The sequence below is a fragment of the Callospermophilus lateralis genome, chromosome 18 (genome assembly GCF_048772815.1).
Source record: "Callospermophilus lateralis isolate mCalLat2 chromosome 18, mCalLat2.hap1, whole genome shotgun sequence".
NCBI classification, from domain to species: Eukaryota; Metazoa; Chordata; class Mammalia; order Rodentia; family Sciuridae; genus Callospermophilus; species Callospermophilus lateralis.
The window spans coordinates 13,769,485-13,792,312 of NC_135322.1; the positions used below are offsets into that span (position 1 = coordinate 13,769,485).

The 22,828-nt window shown below is 45.4% G+C and overlaps 1 protein-coding gene across 1 annotated transcript; it reads left to right on the top strand.

Moving 5' to 3' along the window:
* The first annotated feature begins 11,017 nt into the window (after window positions 1-11,017).
* LOC143383907 (cytochrome P450 2F5) lies at window positions 11,018-22,657 on the top strand. Its single transcript, XM_076838915.1, has 9 exons — window positions 11,018-11,188; window positions 11,263-11,425; window positions 14,507-14,656; window positions 18,283-18,443; window positions 18,783-18,959; window positions 19,370-19,511; window positions 20,190-20,377; window positions 21,150-21,291; window positions 22,476-22,657. Exons 1-9 carry the CDS (start codon window positions 11,018-11,020, stop codon window positions 22,655-22,657), a joined length of 1,476 nt encoding a protein of 491 aa, XP_076695030.1.
* The last annotated feature ends 171 nt before the right edge of the window (window positions 22,658-22,828 follow it).

A 22,828-nucleotide genomic window follows, 5' to 3' on the forward strand; every position in this document is an offset into this window, starting at 1 on the left:
AGACTAGATCCCTATCTTCTCACCTTGCACAAAAGTCAACTCAAATGGATCAAAGACCTAGGAATTAGACCAGAAACTGGCACAGGCAAAGAATTTCTCTATGAGACCCCTAAAACTCAGAAAATAATATCAGGAGTTAGTAAATGGGATGGCATCAAATGTTAAAGCTTCTACACAGGAAAGGAAACAAGAACGTGAAGACAGAACCTCCATAATGGGAGAGAATCTTTGCTAGCTACTTTTTTGACAAAGAATTGATATCCGGAGTATAAAAAGAACTCAAAAAATTTGCTGGGTATGGTGGCAGACACCTGTAAATCCCAGCAGTTCAGGAGGCTGAGGCAGGAGGGTCGAAAATTCAAAGACAGCCTCAGCAATTTAGTGAAGCTCTAAGCAAGTTTGTGAGATCTTGTCTCAAAATAAAAAATAAGAAGGGCTGGGTATGTGGCTCAGAGTTTAGGCACCACTGGGTTCAATCCCCGGTACCAAAATAATAACAATAATAATAATCCTCAATAGCAAAAATAAATAATCCAATTAATAAATGGGAAAATGAAGCAAAAAGATATTTTTCCAAAGAAAAAATAGAGGGGCTGGAGATGTGGCTCAAGCGGTAGCGTGCTCGCCTGGCATGCGTGGGGCCCAGGTTCGCTCCTCAGCACACATACAAACAAAGATGTTGTGTCCACTGAAAACTAAAAAAAAAAAAATATATATATATATATATATATATATATATATATATATATATATATATATATAAATTCTCTCTCTCTCTCTCTCTCTCTCTCTCTCTTAAAAAAAGAAAAGAAAAAATACAAATGGTCAACAAATATATGAAAAAATATTCAACATAGTTAGCAGTTAGGAAAAGCAAATCAAAATAATAGTGAGATTTCATCTCACTCCAGATGAATGGCAGCCATTAAGAATACAAACAATAAAGGCTGAGGTTGTGGCTCAGTGATGGAGAGCTTGCACATATGGGGCACTGGGTTTGATCTCCAGCACCACAGACAAAAATAAACAAATAAAATAAAGGTATTTGAAAAAGAATATAAACAATAATAAATACGGCAGAGGATATGGAGAAGAGGAACACCTTTACATTGTTGGTGGGATTATAAATTAGTATAACCACTGTGGAAGTCAGTATGGAGGCTCCTCAAAAGATTAGGAATGGAAACACCATATGACCCAGCTAGACCACTCCTCAGTATAATCATAAAGAATTAAAGTCAGGCTTGGGTTGTGGCTCAGTGCAGAGTGTTTGCCTTGCACATGTGAGGCACCTGGGTTTGATCTTCAGCACCACATAAAAATAAACAAAATAAAGACATTGTGTCCATGTATAACTAAAAAGTATTTTTAAAAAAAGAATTAGGGCCGGGGTTGTGGCTCACCAGTAGAGTGCTCGCCTTGCACGTGCGAGACCCTGGGTTTGATCCTCAGCACCACATAAAAATAAATTAATAAAATAAAGGTATTGTGTTCAACTACAACTAAAAAATAAAAAAAAAAAAAGAATTGACGTCAACATACTATAGTGATACCTGCATACCCAGGTTTATGGCAGCACAATTCACAATAGTCAGACATGGAACCAGCCTAAGTGTCCACCAATGGATGAATGGGTTAAGGAAAATGTGGAATATATGCACAATGGAGTTTTATTCAGTCATAAAGAAGAATGAAATGATATTATTTGCTGGAAAAAGGATGAAACTTTAGCAAATTGTGGTAAGCAAACTAAGCCAAACTCAGAAAATCAAGGATCATAGGTTTTCACTCATATCTGGAAACTAGAGAGGAAAAGGAGGAAAAAAATCAGTAGGAGGTGAAGAGGTGATCCCACAAAAATAAGAGGGAGACCCAAAGGATGGAGGAAGGGGACCAGTAAGAGGAAGGAGAGGAAAAGGGAAAATACTGGCAATCGATTTTGACCCAATTATATCTTTATATTGCACACATGTGTGAATATATAACTACAACCCCCACAATGCATGATTATAATGCACCAATAAAAAGATATGGGGAAAACCTCATCAGCTGATGCCAAATACAATGTTCTTGGGCTTCCCAGCCTCTAGAATCAAGATCCAAATAAAGAGCACAGCGGGGCTGGGGATGTGGCTCAAGTGGTAGCTGCTCGCCTGGCATGCGTGCGGCCCAGGTTCCATCCTCAGCACCACATACAAACAAAGATGTATCCGCCGAAAACTAAAAAAATAAATAAATATTTAAAAATTCTCTCTCTCTCTCTCTCTCTCTCTCTCTCTTTAAAAAAAATAAAAAATAAAAAAAATAAAGAGCGTGGGGCTGTAGCTCAAGGGTGGAGCGCTCACCTGGCACATGTTATGAACTGGGTTCCAGCCTCAGCACCATGTAAAAATAAAATAAATGATTTGTGTCCATCTACAACTAAAATATATACTTTTAAAAAAGTATTTCCAGAGAGCCGCCGGGCACCTGCAAGGTAGGCAGACCTGCGACTCACCAGCAGATCAGGCCCAGCAACCCGCGGAGCAGCAGAGCCACCCCCGCGCCTGCAAGGTAGGTGCACTTGCCACCCACCGGCAGGTCAGGCCTAGCAACTCTCGGAGGGACACAGCTGCTCCAAGCGCGTGCAAGGTAGGCGGAACCGTGACCACCGACAAAACAGGCCCAGTGGCCCGCCAGACACATCGCCCCGCCCCGGTTGGGGGAGGGGCAGAGCCGCCGGGCGTCTGCAAGGTAGGCGGACCCGCGACCCACAAGCAGAACAGGCACAGCAATCCGCAAAGCCGCAGAGCCACCCCCCGAGCCTGCAAGGTAGGCAGACCCGCGACCCACCGGCAGGTCAGGCCCAGCAACCTGCAGAGGGGCACAGCTGCCCCATGCGCCTGCAAGGTAGGTGGAACCGTGACCATTGACAAAACAGGCCCAGTGGCCCGCCAGACACATCGCCCCAGTTGGGGGAGGAGCAGAGCCGCCACCAGCGCCTGTTAGGTAGACAGACCTGCAACCGACAGACAGAACAGGCCTAGTGGCCAGCAGAGGGGCAGAGCCGCTGCTCACGCCTGCAAGGTAGGCGGACCTGTGACCACCGAAAGAACAGGCCCACCAAAAGTACAGGCCCAGCGGCCTGCCGGCGTGGTAGGCACATTGCCCCAATTGGAGGAGGGGCAGAACCACTGCCAAAGCCTGCGAGGGAGACTTTGCAACTATACAAGAGCAATATAAATATATAGGGGGAAAAATCAGTAACACAACAGTTTCACCAAGCAGAAAGAAACGCGATCAGTATGAAAAGACAAGGAAAGAAAGGACCACAAGCAATGCAGGTCAACTCAACTTTAGAAGAGGTAATATCTGCAGCAGATGGAATGTCAGATAAAGAATTCAGGATATACATGCTTCAGATGATCTGGAGTCTCAAGGAAGACATTAGACAGCAAAATCAGACAATGAAAGACCACTTCGACCACTTCGACAATGAATTACATAAACAAATCCAAGAAGCAAAAGATCAATTATACAGGGAGATAGAGGTTATAAAAAACAAACAAACAGAAATCCTGGAAATGCAGGAAACAATAAACCAACTTAAAAACTCAATTGAGAATACTACCAGCAGAGTAGAACACTTAGAAGATAGAACATCAGACAATGAACACAAAGTATTTCAACTGGAGAAGAACATAGACAGCTCAGCAAAGCTGTTAAGAAACCATGAGCAGAACATTCAAGAAATATGGGATAACATAAAGAGACCAAACTTAAGAGTCATTGGGATACAGGAAGGTATAGAGGTCCAAACCAAAGGAATGAGCAATCTATTCAACGAAATAATACGAGAAAACTTCCCAGACTTGAAGAATGAGACATAATCCCAAATCCTAGAAGCCTACAGGACGCCGAATGTGCAAAATCATAAGAGATCCACACCTAGACACATTATAATGAAGATGCCCAACATACAGAATAAGGAGAGAATTTTAAAAGCTACAAGAGAAAGGAAGCAGATTACATTTAGGGGTAAACCAATCAGGATAACAGCTGATCTTTCAACACAGACTCTGAAAGCTAGAAGATCCTGGAATAACATATTTCAAACACTGAAAGAAAATGGGTTCCAACCAAGAATTGTGTATCCAGCGAAATTAAGCTTCAGGATGGAAGATGAAATTAAAACCTTCCATGATAAACAAAAGTTAAAAGAATTTGCAGCTAGAAAACCATCTCTTCAAAACATCCTTGGCAAAATATTACAGGAAGAGGAAATGGAAAATATCAATGAAAACCAACAGCGGGAGGTAGTACAGTAAAGGCGGGGGGGAATAATCAAAGAGGAAAACAAACCATGTTTAGTAACATAAATAAACAAATATGGCTGGAAGAACAACCCATATCTCAATAATAACCCTAAATGTTAATGGCTTAAACTCACCAATTAAGAGAGACAGGCTAGTAGAATGGATCACAAAACAAGACCCAACAATATGCTGCCTTCAGGAGATGCATTTGATAGGAAAAGACATACATAGACTGAAGGTGAAAGGTTGGGAAAAATCATATCACTCATATGGACTTCGGAAACAAGCAGGAGTGTCCATACTCATATCAAATAAAATAGATTTCAAGCCAAAGTTAATCAAAAGGGATGAAGAGGGACACTACATACTGCTCAAGGGAACCATACACCAACAAGACATAACAATCATAAATATATATGCCCCAAACAATGGTGCAGCTATGTTCATCAAACAAACTCTTCTCAAGTTCAAGAGTCTAATAGATCACCATACAATAATCATGGGAGACTTCAACACACCTCTCTCACCACTGGACAGATCTTCCAAACAAAAGTTGAATAAGGAAACTATAGAACTCAATAACATAATTAATAACCTAGACTTAATTGACATATATAGAATATACCACCTAAGATCAAGCAGTTACACTTTTTTCTCAGCAGCACATGGATCCTTCTCAAAAATAAATCATATATTATGTCACAGGGCAACTCTTAGACAATATAAAGGAGTAGAGATAATACCATGCATCTTATCTGATCATAATGGAATGAAATTGAAAATCAACGATAAAAGAAGTAAGGAAAAATCATGCATCACTTGGAGAATGAACAATAGGTTACTGAATGATCAATGGGTTATAGAAGACATCAAGGAGGAAATTAAAAAATTCTTAGAGATAAATGAAAACACAGACACAACATATCGGAATCTATGGGACACATTGAAAGGAGTTCTAAGAGGAAAATTTATTGCTTGGAGTTCATTCCTTAAAAAAAGAAAAAAACCAACAAATAAATGATCTAATATTTCAACTCAAAATCCTAGAAAAAGAAGAGCAAAACAACAGCAAAAGAAGTAGAAGACAAGAAATAATTAAAATCAGAGCTGAAATTAATGAAATCGAAACAAAAGAAACAATTGAAAAAATTGACAAAACTAAAAGTTGGTTCTTTGAAAAAATAAATAAAATCTACAGACCCTTAGCCACGCTAACGAAGAGAAGAAGAGAGAGAACTCAAATTACTAGCATACGGGATGAAAAAGGCAATATCACAACAGACACTTCAGAAATACAGAAGATTATCAGAAATTATTTTGAATCCTTATACTCCAATAAAATAGAAGATAGTGAAGGCATCGATAAATTTCTTAAGTCATATGATTTGCCCAGATTGAGTCAGGAGGATATTGACAACCTAAACACACCAATATCAATTGAGGAAATAGAAGAAACCATCAAAGGACTACCAACTAAGAAAAGCCCAGAACCGGATGGGTATACAGCAGAGTTTTACAAAACCTTTAAAGAGGAAGTAATACCAATACTTTTCAAGCTATTTCAGGAAATAGAAAAAGAGGGAGAACTTCCAAATTCATTCTATGAGGCCAACATCACCCTGATTCCTAAACCAGACAAGACACTTCAAAGAAAGAAAACTACAGACCAATATCTCTAATGAACCTAGATGCAAAAATCCTCAATAAACTTCTGGCGAACCGTATACAAAAACATATCAAAAAAATTGTGCACCATGATCAGGTAGGATTTATCCCTGGGATGCAAGGTTGGTTCAATATACGGAAATCAATAAATGTTATTCACCACATCAATAGGCTTAAAAATAAGAACCATATGATCATCTCGATAGATGCAGAAAAAGCATTCGACAAAGTACAGCATCCCTTTATGTTCAAAACTCTAGAAAAACTAGGGAAAACAGGAACATACCTCAATATTGTAAAAGCAATCTATGCTAAGCCTCAGGCTAGCATCATTCTGAATGGAGAAAAACTGAAGGCATTCCCTCTAAAATCTGGAACAAGACAGGGATGCCCTCTCTCACCACTTCTGTTCAACATAGTTCTTGAATCACTGGCCAGAGCAATTAGACAGACAAAAGAAATTAAAGGCATAAAAATAGGAAAAGAAGAACTCAAATTATCACTATTTGCAGATGACATGATTCTATACCTAGCAGACCCAAAAGGGTCTACAAAGAAACTATTAGAGCTAATAAATGAATTCAGCAAAGTGGCAGGCTATAAAATCAACACGCATAAATCAAAGGCATTCCTGTATATCAGCGACAAATCCTCTGAAATGGAAATGAGGACAACCACCCCATTCACAATATCCTCAAAAAAAATAAAATACTTGGGAATCAACCTAACAAAAGAGGTGAAAGACTTATACAATGAAAACTACAGAACCCTAAAGAGAGAAATAGAAGAAGATCTTAGAAGATGGAAAAATATACCCTGTTCATGGATAGGTAGAAGTAACATCATCAAAATGGCGATATTACCAAAAGTTCTCTATAGGTTTAATGCAATGCCAATCAAAATCCCAACGGCATTTCTTGTAGAAATAGAGAAAGCAATCATGAAATTCATATGGAAAAATAAAAGACCCAGAATAGCAAAAACAATGCTAAGCAGGAAGTGTGAATCAGGCAGTATAGCTATACCAGACTTCAAACTATACTACAGAGCATAGTAACAAAAACAGCATGGTACTGGTACCAAAACAGGCGGGTGGACCAATGGTACAGAATAGAGGACACAGAAACCAATCCACAAAACTACAACTATCTTATATTCGATAAAGGGGCTAAAAGCATGCAATGGAAGAAGGATAGCATCTTCAACAAATGGTGTTGGGAAAACTGGAAATCCATATGCAACAAAATGAAACTGAATCCCTTTCTCTCGCCATGCACAAAAGTTAACTCAAAGTGGATCAAGGAACTTGATATCAAATCAGAGACATGGTGTCTGATAGAAGAAAAAGTTGGCTATGATCTACATACTGTGGGGTCGGGCTCCAAATTCCTCAATAGGACACCCATAGCACAAGTGTTAATAACTATAATCAACAAATGGGACTTACTTAAACTAAAAAGTTTTTTCTCAGCAAAAGAAACAATAAGAGAGGTAAATAGGGAGCCTACGTCCTGGGAACAAATCTTTACTCCTCACACTTCAGACAGAGCCCTAATATCCAGAATATACAAAGAACTAAAAAAATTAGACAATAAGATAACAAATAACCCAATCAACAAATGGGCCAAGGACCTGAACAGAAATTTCTCAGAGGAGGACATACAATCAATCAACAAGTATATGAAAAAATGCTCACCATCTCTAGCAGTCAGAGAAATGCAAATCAAAACCACCCTAAGATACCATCTCACTCCAGTAAGATTGGCAGCCATTAGGAAGTCAAACAACAACAAGTGCTGGCGAGGATGTGGGGAAAAGGGTACTCTTGTACATTGCTGGTGGGACTGCAAATTGGTGCGGCCAATTTGGAAAGCAGTATGGAGATTTCTTGGAAAGCTCGGAATGGAACCACCATTTGATCCAGCTATTCCCCTACTCGGTCTATTCCCTAAAGACTTAAAAAGAGCACACTATAGGGACACTGCTACATCCATGTTCATAGCAGCACAAATTACAATAGCAAGACTGTGGAACCAACCTAGATGCCCTTCAATAGACGAATGGATAAAAAAATGTGGCATTTATACACAATGGAGTATTACTCTGCATTAAGAAATGACAAAATCATAGAATTTGGAGGGAAATGGATGGCATTAGAGCAGATTATGCTAAGAGAAGCTAGCCAATCCCTTAAAAACAAATGCCAAATGTCTTCTTTGATATAAGGAGAGTAACTAAGAACAGAGTAGGGAGGAAGAGCATGAGAAGAAGATTAACATTAAACAGGGATGAGAGGTGGGAGGGAAAGGGAGAGGGAAGGTAAATTGCATGTAAATGGAAGGAGACCCTCAGGGGTATACAAAATTACATACAAGAGGAAGTGAGGGGAAAGGGGGAAAAATATAAGGGGGAGAAATGAATTACAGTAGAGGGGGTAGAGAGAGAAGAGGGGAGGGGAGGGGGGAGGGGGGATAGTAGAGGATAGGAAAGGCAGCAGAATACAACAGACACCAGAATGGCAATATGTAAATCAATGGTTGTGCAACTGATGTGATTCTGCAATCTGTATATGGGGTAAAAATGGGAGTTCATATCCCACTTGAATCAAAGTGTGAAATATGATATATCAAGAACTATGTAATGTTTTGAACAACCAACAATAAAAATTAATTTAAAAAAAAAAGTATTTCCAAATAAAGTACTCTTCATAAATCACAAAAATAAAATTTAAATGGATAAAATCTTCTGGGGGGGGGAAAAAAGAGCCACCTTTGGGTCTGCTTTGTTTGGGTCTAGTATAACAATTGTTCTCAACTGGGTTAATTTTTTCCCCTAAAGTGACATTCAATAATGTAGGGAGCCATTTTTAGTTGCCACAGCTTGAGAGAGAGTTGGTGAAAGGGCTTCTGGAAGCCAGGGATGGTGCTAAACACGCGACCCTGCAGGGCACAGCCTCCCACTTGAATTATCAGGCCCCAGATGTCAATGGTTGAGAAACTGCATTACACTCCTCCTTGGCCCCATTCCCTCTGTAGCGGGGAGCAAGTCAGACTCTAAGAACTGAAAGCCCCCAAAAAATCTCCTTCTGGTGAGTTTCTGGTTTCCCCAATGAGGCAGTTTCATCAGGCACCTCTCAGCCCAGCTCCAGGGTCAGGGAAAAGCTGTTCGTGGGGCTGGAATAGATCCAGCCCTGCACCTTCTCAGAAGTAAGAGGTGATGCCAAGGGAAATTGAAGGTGTGTAATTCCATAACCAAGCCTTCTCGCCTCTCCCAGAACCTGCCCTAACCGGCCTGTGCTGGACTTGAACAATAGCATTGCCCGCACAGCATCTCACCATGTGCCTGGGACCAGGGTGTCAAATTCCCCAGGCCCTCCTGGTACTTCCTCCCCCACCCCATAGGAACAGCAGATTCTGTGCACACCCAGAGGCCCAGGGAGCCACCCACACCTCCACTAGGACTCCCAGACCCTTGGCCTCTTTCTCCCACCCCACCCCAGCTCTGCTTTTGACAATCCGCCCTTCTGACATGAACATGGGTTGGGTAACGAGGACCAGTTTCTAAGACAGGAGCCAAGAATAGACATGGATGAGGGGAGCTGAGAAGGGCAGGAAGACAGTGTATGAACTTGGAGGAGAGAAGGGGGAGGCCAGTCATTCAAGTCTAAGGCCTTCCTCCCCGTGGCTTCCAGCTGCCTGTCCCTCTAACTGTCCTTCAACTCCATCCTGGCTGCAGTCTGAGTCATGGAAGCATGAGAGAGACACCACGGGAGAGACGGGAGAGGGACTTACTAATCGAGAAAGAGATGAGGTAAGAAAGAAAGAAGGGAAGACAGGGAGGCACACAGGGAGAGGGAATAGAGACAGAGACACTGAGACAAAAAGACACGGTGGCAGAGATCTTAGAGACAACGGCAAAGTGAGACATACACAATCTCAGAGATAAAACCTAAGAGGTGGAGAACTGGGGGGCAACAAAGAGAGAGAGAGAGAGAGCTCTAAAAAATAGACCCCACCCCCAGACCTGAGAAAACTCCAGAGAAGGTAAGGTGTTTGCCCAGTGTCTCATGACCAGTCAGTGCCAGAGTTGGACTTGAACCCAGAGAAACAGAACCAAGCACCCAAAACACCAGACCCATCATTTTGCCAAAGCCCCGCAACCTCACCCCACCCTTCCTGGCCCCCGAAGGGAACCTTTGCTCCATTCCAGGGCAAACAACCACCACTGGCGACAGTGAGGGAAGCTGAGGTCAGCCTGAGGCCAGAGGCCCCGCAGGAGGAGGAGGGTTCCCAAGGTGCAGCCCCCGCCCACTGGCCGGGAGCCCAGGGGCCACGTGAAGGGTAGAGTGAGAAGGTGGGAAGGTGGAAAGATGGAAAGGTCCACCTCCCCCGGAGGACCAGGGAAGGGGGTGGAGCAAAGGAGGGGTGTGGACAGAGGCAACTTAAGAGCAGCTTCTCCAAGCACACCCAGAGCTCGAGAACACACTTCAGCTGTCCCACAACAGGTAAAGGGCCCTGAGTAGAGGACACTGGGAGCCTCTAGGGAGTCCACGGGTGTGTGTGTGTGCACGTATTCCTGTGCCTGTTGCTCTCTCTTCTGCGTGCACCCCCTCCCTCCCTCCTGTTTCTATCCCTGCAGCCTCCACCTGAGTCAGCCGGTGAGTGCACAACTCTGTCTTTTCATCTAAGGATATAAAGATATGACTCTCTGTTTTTCTGTGTCCCTCACTACCTGTGTGTATCTCTCGGTATCTCTCTCGGTCTCTGTCTCTATATCTCTTGCTCTGTCTCTGTCTCTCTTGCCATCTGTTGTCTATTGTCTGTCTGTCATCTATCTATATATTTTGGGTCTCCCTGCCCATCTTCATCCCCTTTCTTTCTCCTTCGTCTTCATCCCTCCATCTCTCCCTGCTCTCTTTCTTCTTCCTGTCTTTTCTCTACCTGCCCCCATTTCCAGGACCTGGGGGAGGGAGGAAAATTCCAGAAGGAGATGAAGAGTGAAGGGACCCTACTCTCTCCCTAGCTCTGCCCCTCCGGACATCCATGGCTGCCTTCACCATGGACAGTATGAGCACAGCCGTCCTGCTCCTGCTCCTGGCTCTCGTCTGTCTCTTCCTGACCCACAGCTCAAGAGGCAAAGGGAAACTGCCCCCCGGACCCAGACCCCTCCCTCTCCTGGGAAACCTGCTGCAGCTTCGCTCCCAAGACTTGCTGACCTCCCTCACCAAGGTGCAGAGGCCTGCCGTGGGCGGAGGGGGTTCCATGGCCCTAGAGCCTCCCATAACCTCTGCTTTCTGCCCCAGCTGAGCAAGAAGTATGGCTCGGTATACACAGTGTACCTGGGGCCCAGGCGGGTGGTAGTCCTCAGCGGGTACGAAGCCGTGAAGGAAGCCCTTGTGGATCAAGGGGAGGAGTTCAGCGGCCGAGGCGAATACCCTGTTTTTTTCAACTTCACTAAGGGCAATGGTAAGCCTGCTTCCCATCTCCTCCTCTCCTCCCACCTCTTCCACATTTAGGGAAGAAATAAGCGTACACGACTCTGATCCTAATTTTGGTGACACTCAGGGTCATGGATTTCACTGATGACACCAAGTAGTATGGAGCCAGACAGTCCTTCTTTAGGGTGAAGTTTGTCCCACCTTCCCCACATCCAAATCCCTCCACCATCTTGAATTATATCTCCATACCAGTGCCCATGTTCATCTAACCCAACCCCATTCTCATCCAAATCCCTACCTCTATTCAGACCACATCACCTAGTTTCCAACCAGTCAAGCAGCCAAGTCATCTGGGCCCAGTCCCCAGGATCCAATTTATCCCAGTCCCAATCCCCATTAACCCCATCCCCAGTCCCCATTCTTAACCTTCATCCCTCTACCTTCACCAAAACCAACCCCGTCACAGTTCTACCCCAGCTCTAACTCATGACTAATCTACTGGTCCTTCTCATTTCCCCCAACTCCATCTCCATCACCAGCCTCAAAGCCAATTTATCATCAGTCTCATAATCTCCCCTCATATACCATTGTCACCTTCATTCCAACCCATGCCCAGCTCTGTCCCCACCCAACCAGCACCTACACCATTTTCTCCAAACCTCTCCTGTGTCAATATTCTGCCCTCCTTAGGCTTTGAAATCATTTATGTTTATAGTTTTCAATCTTCTTTTTTAAACAAAAATCTCTATGTGCTGGGCATGGTGGTACAACCTATAATCCTAGTGACTTGGGAGTCTGAGATAGGAAGATCGAAAGTTCAAAGCCAGCCTCAGCAACTTAGTGAGGCCCCAAGCAAACTTAGCAAGATCTTGTCTTAAAGATCTTAAAGGGTTGGGGATGTTGCTCAGTGGTTAAGCACCCCCAGATTCAATCCCCAGAACCAAAAATAGTAAGGAAAAAAAAAATTTTTTTAAGGAAACTAGTCAGGCACAGTGGTACATACCTGTAATCCCAGCAGTTTAGCAGGAGAATCATGAGTTCAAAGCCAGCCTCAGCAATTTAGAGAGGCCCTGAACAACTCAGTGAGACCCTGTCTCTAAATAAAATATAAAATAGGGCTGGGGATGTGGCTCAGTGGTAGAGTGCCCCTGAGTTCAATCCCCAAGTTACCACCCCAAAAAAGGAAACTATGAAGGCACTATAAATGAGGGGGGAAGCTTCTCCAATTGAGAAGGGGTCCTGGAGGCTTGCATCCTCTACTACACTCCCCCTAAAGAATGCCTAAAGCTCCCCCTGCACAGGATGAATCCCAGATGACCCAAACTTGGAATCAGAGAGCTCTGATAAAATTCAACTACCATGTATTAAATACATTTTCTACTTTTCATTCCCCTTCCCTGGGCTTGATTTAAAAAAAAAAAAAAAACAGGGATTGAACCCAGGTTAATCACTGAACCACAACCCCAGTCCTTTTTATTTTTTCTTTTGACACAAGTTCTCACTAAGTTGCTTAGGGTCTCCTTAAGTTGCTGAGGCTGGCTTTAAACCTTCAGTTCTCCTGCCTTAGCCTCCTGAGCCACTGGGATTCCAGGTGTGCACCACTGCACCCAGCCTGGGCTTAATCTTTTCACCTGTCAAGGTACACCAGATGCAAGGAGGTGGCAGACAGGGCACTTGAGAAAGTCATCTTACTGCTTCTGTACAGAAAACTTCTGGATGCATACACCATTTGTTACTAAAAAAAAAAAAAAAAAAAAAAAAAAAATAGCCACCAAGCAATCAGACAATACACAGCACAGAACAGGACAGCAGGGTTCTGCTACTTATTAGCTGAGTTCAAGCCTTGGGAAAGTGGCCTCCCTCCTGACTCTCAGTCTGCTACAAAGAGAAAATTGTTACAAAGAATCAATGAGACAATGTATACAATGCAAAGAAATATACAATAGGGTTTCTCTCTTTCTTAATTTTTTTTTTTTTAGTTTTTGATAGACCTTTTTTTTAAAAAAAAAGTGTTTTTTTTAATCAGCCCCATTTGCAGGAGAGAAAACTGAGGCACAGAATACTAAATAACCCTCTACCCTGATTTCCAAATCTGACTGGCTTTGGGCAAAAATAATAATAATGTGGCAGGTGATAGTTAAAGAATTAAATGATACACTGTAAGTGAAATTCAAGGACACAATACCTTGACTTGATTTGATTGATTTATTTATTTTTATGTGGTGCTAAGGATCAAACCCAGTGCCTCACACATACCAGGCAAGAGTGTCTCCCCTGAGCCCCAGGCCCAGTCCCTCTCTCTTTCTTCTAGTTCTAGTTCTCTGCTATGTCCAGAAAAATCAGAGATAAAGGGGGTGAAAAAAACTCCAAGTCCTTATCTTGCAGCTTCCAGACCAGAAGGAAACACAGGCCATCACTAGACTATGACATCCCAGAGTGGTCAGGGCAGATATCAGGGCAGCCTGGGAGCTGGGGAGGCCGGAAGTAAGTACCTGACCTGACCAGGGAGAGAGGAGCCAGGGAAGGCTTCCTGGAGGAAGGGAACCAAAACCTGAGATCCGAACAATGAAGATGAAGAACCAGAAGAAGACCAGGGACAGAGTGTTCGAGGAAGACCAGAGGACTTACAAGAACAGGGCAGGGACCCAGAGTTCAGGCTCATTCTGCGATGTTCCTGGTGCCCTAGGGTTCACTGTTCTTGCTTAACTCTCTTATTTGCACATTCAATGAGCAATAAGCAATCCCAGCACTGCCCATGTAACAGAATGTGCACTGGGCAATGTCAAGGTCACGCTGGTGACTAACACGGGCCCTCATCCTTCCCTCCCAGTTCAATGAAGAAGATGACCTCATCAACTGACAGTGCTGTCACTGGTCCCCCAAAGGGACCAGATCCCTTAAAGAGGGAAACAGAGGTAGAGAGATCAGGACCATGGAGAGGCAAGCCCAGAGCCCATGGAAGTTCAAGGGAGGCACCTGACCCAGCCTGAAGGGTCAGGGAGGGCTGGCTGGAAGGGGCAGGGGAAATTCCAAACATCAGGAAGGGGTCGGCTGACAGTCATCTTGGAGACGAGTTACCAGTGGAGCTGGCCCTTCCTCTTCTCCCCAGGCATCGCCTTCTCCAATGGCGAACGATGGAAGGTCCTGAGAAGGTTCTCTGTCCAGATTCTGCGGAACTTCGGGATGGGGAAGAGGAGCATTGAGGAGCGGATCCTGGAGGAAGGTGGCTTCCTGCTGGAGGAACTACGGAAAACTGAAGGTCAGGGTCCCTGAATGCAGTCTGCACTCCCAGTTCCCACCCATCACGGGTGGGCAGGGCTGCCAGGTACCAGAGCATGATGTGAACCCAGAGCTCCTTCACTTGGCCCACAATGAGCATGATGCTCACTGGAGGTGGGTCTGCTTGTGGCTCTGTGTTCCTCTAGGTATGGTGGTATTCCTGAGCCCAGTTTGTATAATCCTGGTAGACGACGATGATGATGACATTGTTTTTGGGGGGAGGTGGGTACCATAGATTGAACTCAGGCCACTGAGCCACATCCTCAGCCCTTTTTTGTATTTTATGTAATTTAAAGACAGGGTCTCATTGAGTTGCTTTATGCCTCGCTTTTGCTGAGGCTGGTTTGAATGCAATCCCCCTTCCTCAGCCTCCTGAGCTGCTAGGAGTGCACCACCACACCCAGCTGATGATGACATTCTTAAGAACTAATCTACAGAGTTGTATGCTAGCACATTTTCACACATAAACCCTGTAAGCTTTAGAATAATCCATTTTGCATATGAGGAAATAGAGGCACAGAGCGGTTAAGCAAGTACCTTGGAGTAACCAAGCTAGTCTATGTCTGACACTTGAGTCCATATTCAATAAACTAATGTCATTTTTTGAGTGCTTACTGGATACCAAGCATTCTGATAACTCTTTAGGTACTTCACCCCCCAGCAACCATACAAAATCAGTGTTATTCCAAGTGAAGAAGAAGAGGCCCAGAAAGGTTAAGTCACATGCCCAGAGAGTGAGTTGGGATAGAACCCAGGCTGATGCCTCTGACCTATGAAACAAAGTTACTAAAAAAAAAAAAAAAAACCTACAACAACAGAGATCTGGAGATGCGATAGCACACTTATCAAGCATGCCCTGGGTTCCATCCCAGTACCACAAAAAAGATAAATAAATAAATAAAATAACATAAATAACCAACACTTACACAATGCCCACCATATGCCAGGACTTTTGCAAAAACTTTGAATATCTCTTTGAAAAATCAGTCAAGGGGCCAAGTGCAATGTTCACAAATGTAATCCCAGTTTCTTGTGAGAGAGGCTGAGACAGGAGGATTTCAAGTTCAAGACCAGCCTACACAATCCAGTGAGGCTCTGTCTCAAAACTGTTTAAAAGCCAAGTTGTTGCACACCTATATCCCCAGAGTCTTGGGAGGCTGAGCCAAGAGAATCACAAGTTCAAGGCCAGCCTCAGCAACTTTATCAAGGTCCTAAGCAATTTAGTAAGAACCTCCCTGAAAATAAAAAATACCAAAAAAAGAAAAGGCCAGGGACTTAGCTCAGTGATAAAGTGTCCCTGGGTTCAATCCCTAGTGCCAAAACTTTTTTTAATTTAAAGGGCCAGGAATATAGTTCAGAGGTAAAATATTACGAGGTTCAATCCTCAGTACAAAAAAAAAAAAAAAAATCAGTCAAGCTTAGGAAGCAGGTCCTGTAATCAGCCCCATTTTGCAGGAGAGAAAACTGAGGCACAGATTGTTAAATAGCCCTCTACCCTGATTTCCAAGTCTTACTGGCTTTGGGCAAAAATAATAATGTGGCAGGTGATAGTTAAGGAATTAAATGATACAATGTAAGTGAAATCACAATAACTGCCTTATTAATTTATTTTATTATAATTATTAACACACTCATTGTACATCTTGATGGGTTCCACTGTGACATTTCTGTGCACACATATATCCTGCTTTACTCATATCTACCTTCTCTTCTGCCCTGTCTTGTCCTCCTCTCTCCTCCTGCTCCAGGCTAGAACTTTAGCTAAGGACATATTAATTTCTCTCTTCTTTTTTTGGTATCAGGGCTTGACCCAGGGGCACTTAACCACTGAGTCACATTCCCAGACCTTTTTTATATTTTATTTAGAGACAGGGTCTTGCTAAGTTGCTTAGGGACTCACTAAATTGCTGAGGCTGGCTTTGAACTCATGATCCTCCTGTCTCAGCCTCCTGAGTTGCTAGAAATACTGGGTGGGCCACCCATGCCCAGCTCCATATTAATTTCTTATTACTGCTGTAACAAATTGCCACAAATGTAGTGGCTTAAAACAATACACATTCATTCTCTTATATTTCTGTAGGTCTGAAGTAGACATTGGGTCAGCAGGGCTGCATTCCTTGAGAAAGTTTTGGATAGCATTTGTGTCCTGGCCTTTTCTAGTTTCTGAATTACTAGGACCTTCCTCTATATTCAAAGCCATAAAAGGTAGTAGCAGCTTCCAATCTCTCTCTCATCACATTACCCTTATTTATTTAGATGCACCTACTTTCCTCTTCTAAGGAGCCTGGTAATAACCTTGGGCCCACCTGGGGAATCCAGAGTCATCTTCTCATCTCAAAATCCTTAATTTATGGCTGCAAAATCCTTAATTTATGGTGCAGTGGTGCCCACCTGTAATCCAAGTGACTTGGGTGGCTGAGTCAGGTCAGCCTCTGCAACTTAGCAAGGCTCTGTCTCAAAATTAAAAGGGCTGGGATTTGGCTCAGTAATAAACTGCCCTGGATTCAATTCCCAGTTAAAAAAAAAAGCCTTGTTTTTCCAAGTAAAGTAAGTTTCTATTCACAGGTTCTAGGAACAGGAATGTGGACATCTTTGGGATGATTATTAGTCAATCCATCATAGCACCACAGTTTGTAACAGCCTCATAATGGGCCAGACCTTAGCTTAAGGACTTAAGGACTTCCCAGTCACTAACTTATAACAACCCTATGAGGACTGTCATTGAGCCCATTGTATAGATGTGAAAATTGAGGCTCAGAAACAGGAATTAGTTGGCCTAGGTCACATCAAGACTAAGAAGCCAGTTTCAAACTAAGTCTATCTAATCCCAGCCCTGGTTTTCTGGCCTGTCCTATTGTGTCTTGGCTGCTTTGTTGAAATGTACTGCCTGTATAATGTTTTCTGTAGTCTGGTTGTTGGATTATGGGGTGTTAGGTGTGATTCTTTGGGTTATTTCTGGATAAGATTGTAGTGTTATCATGCCATGATTGATATGTGGTATTGCAGTATTATCTGCTGTGCTGCCAAAGATGTTGTGTTGGTGTGCATAGTGTGCCATCTCTTTGATTGCCTGGTTATGTATGTTGTGATGTCACATCCTGTGTTCTCTACTGTCTGCTGGGTTGCTGTGTTTTATTGTTGTGCATTGTGTCAAAGGAAGATTTAGCTGTCAGCTGGTATTATGTGTTTAAGTATATTGTTACCTGTCTTGGAATGTTTCTGAGTGGGCCGTGTGTAGTTTCTAAATCGCTATGTGTAGTTGTGTGTGTTGGCATGTATTGTGGTTGTATTTACTGGGTGTTTTGTGGCAGTGTTTATGTTTTCTGTGATGCCTGATGATTGCACTGTGCTGTGTTATGTGTGTGGTGTACTGTCACGTGGAATAACCTGTTCTGTTGCTGAGTATTGTAGTGGTTGCTGAACTGCAGGATGTTGTAGGTTCTTTGCTAGCTGTTGCGTTATGAAGTACTTGAGGTGTTAGGCTACAAGACGGGATCAAGGTTGGGTCAGATGATATGCAAATTAGAGCTGTGTCTGCTGCACCACGGTCTGGTGCATTTGAGTCCCCAGAGCTGAGCCCCTGACCCATTCCACCCTCGACCTCAGGAGAACCCTTCAACCCCCTGTTTATGCTGAGCCGCTCGGTGTCCAACATTATCTGTTCGGTGATCTTCGGCAAACGTTTTGACTACGACGATGAGCGTCTGCTCACCATCATCCACGTCATCAACGACAACTTTCAAATCATGAGCAGCCCCTGGGGCGAGGTCAGCAAGACTGAGTCCTGTGGGAGACAGGGTGGCAGCGGGGCAGGAGGGGGGCGTGGCCAACAGGGTCTAGGGGTACCTGGGATGTCAGTAGGTCCTGACTGGTCATGCGTTTTCCTTCAGACCCTGCCCGCCCCCCACCCCGAGTTACAGCATTCAAGAAGGCACCCAGCCCCCTTCCCCTGCTCCTCCGTCCCACTCCCCTCCAGCCTCTCCAGAACTCGATTGCCCTTCAATGCCCGGTCCTTGCCTACCGAATTCACTTGCCTTACCCTAATTAGCCCCGAACACATACCCTGCCTGCTCTTCCAAGCCCCTCCAACTCTGCCCGCTCTCCAGCTGTACAACCTCTTCCCGAGCCTCTTGGACTGGGTGCCTGGGCCGCACCAACGCATCTTCCAGAACTTCGGGAACCTGAGAGATCTCATCTCCTGCAGCGTCCGCGAACATCAGGCCACCCTAGACCCCAACTCTCCCCGGGACTTCATAGATTGCTTCCTCACCAAAATAGCCCAGGTAAACTCTGCCTGGAAATTGCACCTCTGGCCTGACCTGAATGCCTCCTGCTGCTCCTATCTCAAACTCACAGGGATCCCAGATTGGGCAGGACTGGGGGGAGTTTCTCCGGGAGAAGCTGGGGCACCTGGCTGCTCAGGCTTGTTGCCCGGAGCCACCACCAATCATCAGCTCTTGAAGTGATTGTTAAAGTGCTAAAATGTTATTTGTCCGCTCTGCGGCAGAGATTTTTCCCTACCCCGCCATTCCATGCTCCCCAGCTCCCCTGAGGAAAGGAAGTTAAACAGAGGAGGGACCGAACTGGCACCCAGTCTCAGTTGCGCAAGTCTGGGGTGAACGGGTCGCACGGACTTTGAGTCCACAATACGCCTCTGGTCCCGGTTCATATCCCCACCGCTCAACCCGGGTAGGAGAAAGAGAACCCGCTGAGCCACTTCCATATGGACACCCTGTTGATGACCACACAAAACCTGATCTTCGGAGGCACAGAGACGGTGGGCACCACGCTGCGCCACGCCTTCCTCGCCCTCATGAAATACCCCCAAATTCAAGGTGCGCCCGCAGCTACCTAGCCCTGAGACCTGCCCACACCGCGCCAACCGGCCCGATCCAGAGGGTCGGTCAGAGTCTAGGTGGGAAAATGAAACTCACACATAGCTCGACCCCAACCACATACCCCTTAGGGTCCACACAGCGTGCCCAATCCTCCTCCAGATCCCTCCCGCATAGTTATGACCCTGCCTGCACCGCTGGCATCCAGCCCCAGAGCTCTTCCTTGAAGTCCCACCCAGAGCCACTCCCCAAGCTCCAGCCACTTGATTTGCCCAAGACCCCAACCCCTCCTATACAGACTGACCTGCCCACACAGCACCTTCCGCCGTTCCACCTCCTCCAGCCCCTCCTCTGGATGATGTGTCCCCGCCCCTGATCTCCAGCCCGTTGCCCACTGGATCCAACAATCAGTCATCCAGGTCCTTGTCACCTCTTCCGAAATCCCATCAGGGACCTGAGCTACTGAGATCCCTGAAGCCCTGACCACATAATCTCACCCTCCGGAGCCCTTGCGCCAACCAAAGTTTTGCCCCCGCCCCCCTAAAGATCTGGCCGATCTTTACACGCCCCTCGGCAGTGGGCGGGGCTCGCGATGGGAGGATTGGCGCCGGCTCGCGCCAGTTCCCAGCTTAGTCTCGCCTACCCATACCCTCCGCTATCTTCCTTCTGCACCTCCAGCCCGCGTGCAGGAGGAGATTGACCGCGTGGTGGGACGCTCCCGGCTGCCCACCCTGGAGGACCGCGCAGCCATGCCGTACACAGATGCGGTGATACACGAGGTGCAGCGTTTCGCAGACGTTATCCCGATGAACTTGCCGCACCGCGTCGTTCGGGACACGGCCTTCCGCGGCTTCCTGATACCTGAGGTGTGCTGGGCACCTGGCAGAGGATCTTGGGCAACCTAGGAAGAGGCATCTCATTCTTGCAACCAGCAAGGGGTACCTTAGTCCCTGGCAGGGAACTCCCCAAGCCTTAGCAACTGGCATCAGGAGCCCTAGCAACAGATATTTGAGACTATAAATCCAAAACTTCAGCCCCTTCCCAGGCCCCCCATCCCATACCATAGTGGACAAGACCCATTCCTGAACCTCATGCCCCTTCCCTACCACAAGACCCATCTCAAGAATCTCCCGAGTATGGCCGGGCGCGGTGGCACACGCCTGTAATCCCAGCGGTTTGGGAGGCTGAGGCAGGAGGATCGCGAGTTCAAAGCCAACCTCAGCAGCTTCAAGGCACTAAGCAACTCAGTGAGACCCTGTCTCTAAATATAATACGAAATAGGGCTGGGGATGTCGCTCAGTGGCCAGTGCCCCTGAGTTCAATCCCCAGTAACCGCCCCCCAAAAAAATCTCCAGAATATAGGGCTTCATCCTGAGGTTCCCCCCCCCCCGTAGCCAAATACTGCCTTCTGAGACCTCTTGCCTTCCCAGAAATCCCTCATCTGCTTTCACCAGGAGGGCAAGGAAGGGTGGGATGCTCGTTCCTTTCTCAGACCCCAGCAACACAGCCTCTAGCAGAAAACCCCAGATGGGGTCCTATGCCCTCTTCCACCCCTTTTTCCAGTCCCCAGGACCTCTAATTTGGAAACCTCCCAGCTCTTCTATACCACTAACTCCGCTTTCTCCTTTCCCCACACAGGGCACAGATGTCATCACCCTCCTTAACACCGTGCACTATGACCCCAGCCAGTTCCTGAAACCCCAGGAATTCAATCCCGAGCATTTCCTAGATGCCAATCAGTCTTTCAAGAAGAGCCCTGCCTTCATGCCCTTTTCAGCTGGTGAGGGCCACGGTCTTTTAAACCCTAGTCCTAATTAAGCTCTCCAAAGCCTCTCACTTCTTTATTCACCCCATCCTCAGATTTGGCTGCACAGACACACTTATTCCTTCCCTTACCTCTGCTTCTGGGGCTGGGGCTATAGCTCAGTTGGTAGAGTGCTTGCCTCACATGCACAAGGCCCTGGATTCAATCCCCAGCACCAAAAAAAAAAAAAAAACCACTCCGCGTCTATAGGCAGATAATGACTAAAAACCTTTGTTGCGGGAGGTGGGGAGATTATTAATTTAATTTGGGAGTGGTCATTTGTCAGACTTTCCACTAGGTGGCGCGGTTGAAATGGTTCCAGTTTTTCGTTACCCTGCTTGGGGTGGGGGAGCACTCCTTTACTCAGTAACAGGAAAAACGGGAGGAGGGTCATAATAGATAAATTACCACAGTGCCTACTGTGTGCCAGATGCTGCCTCTGAAAATAGTTGTAAGGGTAATGACTGAATTCTGCAGCCACATTGCACAGGGTTTGCACCCCAGCTCCAGTCACCTCCTAGCTGTGTGACCTTGGTTATGTTATGAATTTCTGTGCCTCAATATTCAAGTTTCCCTTTTTTTATTCTTTTGATGCTGGGCATTGAACCCAGGGCCTTGTGCATGCAAGGCAAGCACTCTACCAACTAAGTTATATCCCCAGCCCCTCAATTTCCACTTCTATAAAATGCAGATAATATTAAAACCCACCCCTTGGAGTTGTTGGGAGGATTAAGTTGATTAAGAATAGTATAAAGCTTGGAGAGTGCATGGTACATGGTTAGAGTTACATTAAGGGTTTTTGTTTGCTTGCTTTTGGTTTTGTTTACCTTGAGCATTATGTAAGTACATACCTATACTTACCATTCACAACAACCTCCTAAGCTACAAGTATCATCCCCATTTCAAATACCCAGAAATTGCGGCATTCCAAGAGCACAAGACCAGCCTTAACAGAGCAGGATCTGAACCCAGGAGGCTGCACTTGCATTGGCTGGCTCATTCTGTTCTGAAGTTTACTTAAGGCATCCTTCCCAAACTTTTAGCTGCATAGGTCTTTGATGTCCCCAATCATTATCTTCATGTCCTCATGTTTTCCTCAAAAATTTGGGGCGCAGCCCCTTGCCCCCTTTATCTCACTGCTCCTTCCCCACCCTTCCCAGGGCGCCGACTGTGTCTTGGCGAATCGCTGGCACGCATGGAGCTCTTCCTCTACCTCACCGCCATCCTACAGAGCTTCTCGTTGCAGCCGCTGGGGGAACCCGAGGACATCGACCTGACCCCATTGGGGTCAGGTCTGGGTAATTTGCCACGGCCTTTCCAGCTCCGCCTGCTGGAGCGCTGACGCCTCGGCCCTTCACGATTAACCACAGCCATCTTCCTTTCCCCACCCCGACTTTATGAATACTGTTCTTATTCTCTAGGAATAGAAACTTGCCGGTCTCTATTGTCTCCTTGAGAGATAAAGACTTGCTGGTCTCTGTCCTCTCCTTGAGAGATAAATACTTGCCCATCT

Coding starts and splice junctions, on each gene's coding strand:
- LOC143383907 (XM_076838915.1), top strand. CDS start 11,018: ATGGACAGTATGAGCACAGCCGTCCTGCTCCTGCTCCTGGCTCTCGTC. Junction 14,657..18,282: donor GGAACTACGGAAAACTGAAG/GTCAGGGTCCCT, acceptor CCTCGACCTCAG/GAGAACCCTTCAACCCCCTG. Junction 21,292..22,475: donor CTTCATGCCCTTTTCAGCTG/GTGAGGGCCACG, acceptor CACCCTTCCCAG/GGCGCCGACTGTGTCTTGGC.